The following is a 7,345-nucleotide window of genomic DNA, read 5'->3' as shown; positions in this document are numbered from 1 at the left end:
AAGTTAATTGAGTGTTTTCTTACCGAAACTAATTAGTAACAAAATTTATATATATATATATATATATATATATATATCAAAAACGATAACCAACACCGATTTTTAATAAAACAGATGTTGTGATAGAGTAATATGATGATTTTCATAATTTACTTAGCAATATATATATTTGATATATATTCAAAACAAGCTTTCTGCTATTAAAAGTATCTTGTTTATTCCTCAAGTTTCCCGAAATAATAATTCGGTACTTCGTTATTTTTTGCATATTATCAGCATTTCAATCTCACTAGAATAATTATCTGTCAGTGTACGCAGAAGAGTCTGGCTCTGTTTTTCCAATCAGGTTATTTTAGTGAAGCAGGGAAGGATTAAAGAAGCTTTGGCGCTTTCAGAATTTGCTAGGGGAAGAGCTATTACGGATGTCATAAGGGACAACTCGCTGAAAAATCTGAAAGATTCACCATCTTCGTGGTTGTGGAGAGACGACATCATTCTCAAGTATGATTGTATTTTCGTGTTGTTTTAGTGGCTTTTAAGTTAGATAAGTTGATGAATATTGGTGAATCGGGAATTATCTACTAAAGCTTAGTTAACATTTTAACGCGTTTGTTTAACAACGAAGAAAATATATTTAAATAGGTTGATATAAATACCTCTATTAATCTTGTTGGTGAACATATTTGAACAAAAACAATTAGGTTTTCTTATTTTATTCCATTTTTCGGAATGCCTTCATCAAGTAGACCTATTCTTAATCTTTTTGTTTTAGCTTAAGACCCTATTCAAAATTCTTTACAATCTCAGTCTATTTAATTTTATTACAGGAAAGTTGTTTAAAGGTATATCGCATTATTATTTTAAATTCAAAATATAAACGCTTATTGAAAATTAATTTCTGAATCCAAATCCAAACCTGTAATATTTTATATTTTCATGTGAGATAACAAATTTTTTTTTTTAATGTTTTGTTAAGTTCATGTATACAAAATACAAAATCTATGTTTCCACGTACAGGGGTGGGGGTGGGGACAATAACAACGTACCTGGAGCACCTATACATTCGAAGTTAAGATGACAGACATGTGGTCGGTTATATCACTATGCATAATAGTCAAATAACGTTCTTAATATTTTTTCAACACAAATTGATTTTAAAAACCAAGATTTAAGTAGTTCTATCTATTCATAGTCCAGTTTCTTTCCTCTAGAATAGTCATTAAAATAGCATTAACTTATCGTTATAAATAGGGTATTTTATAATACTGTAAATGTAATATTGAGCTCGATTTGTGCGTTTATTATATATTTGTTTTCTTTTTATTTCCAGAACTGAGATGAGAGAAGAATTGGTTAACGACATCATTCAAGACTTTTATTCAACTGCAGACTTGCTAAACTCCAGCTTTTTGGTGTACTCTGTTGTTAAGAGTTACACCCCCGACAGAAAGCCAGAGAAGATGTTGTATATCTGGGTCATCAAATGTTCTGCGCATGTGCAGGAAGGAGAAGATAGAATCGGGTTTGCAAGTGTACAACTGAAAGAAGAAAATTTTGACAGTAAACTTGTAGAGGACAACAAATTTTTTTCAAGTTTATGTCGTTCCTTTGCATATGTGAATCTGTCAAATGATGGTACGGTGTTTCCGCCATTTTTTTTACTTAATTATTTTTAAAGATAATTTTAAAATTATAAAGATTATGTTTAAAACTATACATTTCAATCCAAAACTTTGGGATCAGTTAATAGTACGTAACGTTCTTTTTTAATTGTTATAATGATTCGACGTTTAGTAACCAATTAATGCGTAGAGAAGTTTTAAAGTTTATATAACATCCGACACTTAGAAACCATCCAGTATTCAATATAAATATCATAACTTGATGCAATAACCGAACACTTAAGGACCAACTAGTATGACAAAGTTTAAAACTTAGTATGACAATCCGAAGTGGTTAGAGCGCTTGACTCGCAATCTGAGGGACGCGTGTTCGAATCCCCGTCCCACCAAACGTTATATTGTTACGGTCAATGTTACGTTAGTAAAAGAGTAGCCCTAAAGTTGGCGGTGGGTAAAGGAGGTGAGCATATTTGGTGACGAGAATTCGAACCCGCGGATTGCGAGTCGATCATCCAAGACTTTAGAACCAGCTTAAATAAACACGTAGTTTATCATTGACTAAAATGTTAAAGTTACACAAATTGTTACTAGTGCAAGATTCAACGGTAATGGTACACGGGTCTGTCTATTGTCAGAGCTATTACGTCTTACTAAAAACGTGAAGTGTAGAGAGTTCTGTCGGTGTCAAACTAGATGTGAAAATTTGCTATCATTCTCACATTTGCAACATTTTTTCTGTAGTTTTACACTTTCACCACTTTATGCTATGCGACTCTATTAACACATACCACGTCATATTAAGAATTTGTTTTTTTTCAAGTTGAAATTTGTTTTTGTTTTTATGTCACATGCTATTTACAGTGTACAAAAGGACGCATACACCACGCGTTAGTCAATGCTTTGGTCTTTCTTTGATAAGTAGGGATAAATATTTATTTTAAATATATTAGTTTTATTTTATCGAGTAATATCGATATTACCAATAAAAATATCTGTGTGTGAATTTACATATCTTGTTAGTTTTATCGTTTCACTGCTGGCTGGAAGAACGTTTATATTGAATCATTTAGTTTGTTCAGCTTGTTAAGTGACAGAAATATTCAGTATTATTGTTCCACCACTTGAGTTAAAACGGAGTTCGAATATTTGATTGTAGTTTTGTGGAAAAGCCTCGAGCTTTATTGACAATCATTAGGATAACTACCCGCTAAACACACGCGAGGTACCAACTACAACTATTTATGTAAGATATTGATTCAAAGCTCAACAAATCTCAATACATCATATGTTTCGTACATCAAAACTTTATATTGGTCATTAATATGAGCCAATCATAAGATTACTGTTGCCTTGGGCAAATGTGAAACTTAAAGCATGTTTGGGTACGAAGGCACACAGAATATGATTAATTTCATATTTTACGTTTCCTAGTTTTCGAAGTGTTTTTCCAGTAGGTATTTATTTGCAGAAGTCCCCAAAACACTTGACTATTATTGTATTATCAGTTTCATGCTGCCGAGTGCCTGAAGTTGTTTCCAAAATACTCGAAAGGAAAATGAGTAGACTTTAAAACTGATATATCTGAACTTTATGAAAAGTCTCTTGAAATACATTTCTTATAGATAAAAATCTATTGATTTTTATCAGTTTTCCTCCATGTATAAAAATAGCTTAAAATCGCATTTAATAGAGCTAGAACGTTTTTTATATCGTACTTTAATGATAGTTTTCACTATTGATCATGAGTTGTAATGAAAACGAACCTTTTGAGCGTTAACTCGCTTTGTTAAATTTTATTGACACTTTGATGTTCAATGTTGTTAACAGAAATTCTCAGACCGTTAGTCTCGGAAAAAAACACAGATACAATTACCCAAGAAGAACCAGAAGACGTTGACGACGTGATCCCAGACTTTCCTGACACGAAAAGCGCTAAACACTTTGTTAGTTTGCTGAATGCACTCAAGCTAGATCAGAAGGAAACAGGCCGTGAAGAAGGAAGAAGTAAAGATAAATCTACTGAAAGTAGACGAGGAACGGAACTTTCAAAGGATGGGGTTTTAGAAGACAACAGTTCTTCCAAACCCAACGAGAAAATGTCTGAAATTGTAAGTATTCTTCTGAGAAGCAGTCATTGAGGGTGAAACGATTACACTAAACAGTGCTTGATGACTGGTCGATGCAGATGTAATTTCACATGTAATTATTCTTTTTCCATCACATTTCCTTTATTTTAATTCTGTGCGAACGAAATAAATATGTGTATTTCTGGATACCTCTTGTTTCTCCTTGAGAAATTAGCACAATCTAACAAAAATCTATGATTTTACACCATTTTTGTTGTTGTGAAGACTGATGCAGGAGCTGCATCTATTGTTTGTTTGTTTGAAGTTATGTACAAAGCTGCACAATGGGCTATCTGTGCTTTGCCCACCACGGGTGTCGAAACCCGGTTTCTAGCGTTCAGGGATAAAACATCTGTCTAGAAGACAACTATTTTTGGTGTTTTATCAATGCATTACTTTTTGAACTCTCTCCAACTTCCACGGTGTTAATTTTTAAGTATTAAAATACGTACTGAAATCTTTTGCATTACTATTTTAATTATACAATACTTTAACATATTTAAATAGATGAGACACAGATCATAACACAGTGAGAAATTGAACAACAGTGGAGGAGTACACAAGTTCAAAATAAGTTAAAAATTAATTAGAACAGGTCGTAACGCTGTTGGTCGGTAACGCAGCAATGAGGTAAGTAATCATTTGGGTGAAAAGAACGAGGTTAGTTATTATTAGGAAACAAACTTTCTTAGTGCATCAACGAACTAGATATGAATCACACGAAAGTAGTTCTTACCAAACATCATTGTGAAACTGAATAAGCATTTTGGATACACACTTCAGCATTCAGCAATCGAATAAACTTTGCAGATAGAATGAATATTACAGCTACATATTAAATATTATAGCTACATAAACTGTTAACGAAGCTAGAAACTCGGTAGACTTTACAAATATACAAACGTTGACAAGCTAGGTGATGAGTGTATATTATAGCTAAAGAAACTCTTCACAAAGGTATGGATGGAACATTTTTACAAATACACATAATTATAGCATTTACTGAAAACTTTCTAATTAAGTTAGTGGCAGGAAGTTCTGGGGGCAGAAGGTGCTACGTATGATGTATTCGGACAAAGAAACCATCAAGCAGACTGAATAAGTGAGTGTGAGTTCTAAGTGGGCAGGCCATGGCCCACCCAGGCTCTACCCGTGGCTACGCCATTGAGTTATGTCGTCCGATATACTATGTAATTACTTTCATAAGATCATATTCAGTTGTTAAGAGTTCGTTTAAAGCATAAATATCTTTCCTTTTTCTTAGAGCCATGCATGGCCAGGTGGTTAGGGCGCCCGACTCGCAATCTGAGGGTCGCGTGTTCGAATTTTCGTCACACCAAACATGCTTGCCTTTCAGCCGTAGGGGCGTTATAATGTGCAGTCAATCCCACTATTTGTTGGTAAAAGAATAACCCAAGAGTTGGCAGTGGGTGGTGATGACTAGCTGCCTTCCCTCTAGTCTTGCACTGCTAAATTAGGGACGGCTAGCGCAGATAGCCCTCGTGTAGTTTAACGCGAAATTCAAAACAAAAAATATAATTAATAAGTTATACACCTTTGAAATTAAATACACTTGAAATATGTTGTCTGAAAATGCAGCGTTGTATTTGAATTTCTAAAAGCCCTGTCTAATTTTTCAAGGGATTCAGATGAATTTATATGTCAACAAGCTCTATTTGTAGTGAGGTTGAATATACGTTTCTTCATTAAAAAAGAAAGTATTGGTAGTATGATTCAAAGAGGATGTGCACACACGTGGGTAAGATGACGTTTAGTAAATATTTATTCTTCATTATTAATAGTAGGTTTTTTACCAGACTATTTCATAACTGTTCTTCTCCAGCTCCAGCTGAGGTGTTGATCACAGGAAGAATTGTTCAACAATTTGTATATTTCTGCAAGTTTTTCATTGTATATTTAGGTCTAACATACAATCATATTTTTCCAGACTTGTCTACAGTATCAAACATTTTTAATCTGGCCTTGATAAAGAAAAAATATTTTGTTATGATAACCATCGTTTGTGATCTGCTTAACAATATAATCCAAGATGAGTTATTTTGTAAAGACACTGATTCATCAAACTAGAGAACAAAACAGCTAACCAAACAACAGGGTTTAGAAGGATTTGGCCTGATCCAAGGACGAAGGACAAAGTTCTTGACACGTATCTAGTCCCAATGTTCATATTAAATAAAGAAAAAAGAAAAACCTGATGATTCCATTTTATTTTGTTTAATTTCTGTGAAATCGCTAGTTCCGTTCCGATCGTGTCCTCAACTTGCATTCTCTCCATTAAATTATTTATTATCTTTTTCTGTAGATGAAGATATTTCATTGCTTTTATTCTATTTGTGAGAACTTAGTTTTTTGTTTACATGTCTATGTTTTTAAATATATAAATAAAACTGTTGAGGAAGAAAAACATTTTTAACTGGTACGTGAAACTTCGGTCAGATCGAGTTTTAGTGGTGTATATTTTATATGCCTTTTTTCTCTTTGCATAATTTTAACTTACAGCACTTTCCAGAAACTGCAGACAACGATGTAAAAGTAAAAGCATCAGTACGATCATAAAGGTTCGTAAGAAGTCTGTTCTCAAACTACAACTATTACCAGTAAGAAAATCATAAGAACAATCAGTACCCTTTTCCATTGACATCAGAGTGGTGTTACGTTATTAAACCTGCTTCTTACTCATGGTTTCGGCACAATGCAGTTATGATTATATTTTGAAAGGGGCCTGTCGGTCAGATAGTAGTTTAAATCTTAAGATCCCTACTACATGAAATATTGTTTCTTAATAAAAACTGTAGTTATTTTTTTTACAAATAGGTTAGATTAAGAAGAGTGAGTTGTTTGTTTGTTGTTAAACACAAAGCTACATAATGAACTATCTGAGCTGTGCCAACCACAGGAATCGAACCCCGGACAGTAGCTTTATAAGCTCTCAAGTTTTCCTCTGAGCCAGTGAGAGAATGGGGGGGGAGAAGGAGTAAAACTTCCCTTTTTTTTCGAAGGCTTGGCGTTTTTCTTTAAAACTACTTGATTTAATCCTGTAGACTCCCAGTGGAGCATAGGGCCGCAACAACACCTCGCCAACGGACTCTGTTCTGGGCTGCTCTCCTCAGCTGGGTCCACGCCATTCCGGCGGCCTTTGCTTCACTCCTGACCGATCTCCTCCACGTCTGTTTTGGCCTCCCAGCTTTTCTTTTCCCTTGTAGGTTCCATTCCCAGGCCTGCCTTGTAACGTTGTCAGCTGGTTTTCGATCCAGCCCCATTTTCTTTTCCTGATGTCTTGGCTGACTGGGTTATGGTTGGTCCTTTTCCATAGCTCTGTGTTTGAGATCTTCTCTGGCCACCTGATGTTTAGGATGTGTCGCAGGCACTTGTTGATGAACGTCTGTATCTTGTTGGTGATGGTGTTCGTAACTCGCCATGTCTCGGACCCATACAGGAGGACCGCTTTTACATTTGTGTTGAAGATTTTTGAAGGCTTTGGAGTTCCAGATGAGTCGCAGGGTGTTGAACGTGAGCCTTGCTTTGTTGATCCGGCTCCTAACGTCTTTGTCTGCGCCGCCGTCTCTGCTTACTATG

At 34.8% G+C, this 7,345-nt stretch overlaps 1 protein-coding gene across 1 annotated transcript in view; it reads left to right on the top strand.

Moving 5' to 3' along the window:
- Nucleotides 1-7,345, top strand: part of LOC106470912 (tetratricopeptide repeat protein 28-like) — a 60,846-nt gene that overhangs the window by 39,160 nt on the left and 14,341 nt on the right. The window contains exons 11-13 of the mRNA XM_013931493.2: nucleotides 347-501; nucleotides 1,331-1,635; nucleotides 3,450-3,730. Of these exons, the coding sequence (XP_013786947.1) occupies nucleotides 347-501; nucleotides 1,331-1,635; nucleotides 3,450-3,730 (741 nt within the window). The remainder of the gene's footprint in view (nucleotides 1-346; nucleotides 502-1,330; nucleotides 1,636-3,449; nucleotides 3,731-7,345) is intronic.

This window comes from Limulus polyphemus, unplaced genomic scaffold, assembly GCF_000517525.1.
Source record: "Limulus polyphemus unplaced genomic scaffold, Limulus_polyphemus-2.1.2 Scaffold107, whole genome shotgun sequence".
Classification (NCBI taxonomy): Eukaryota; Metazoa; Arthropoda; class Merostomata; order Xiphosura; family Limulidae; genus Limulus; species Limulus polyphemus.
This window is presented reverse-complemented; position numbering and strand designations above follow the sequence as displayed.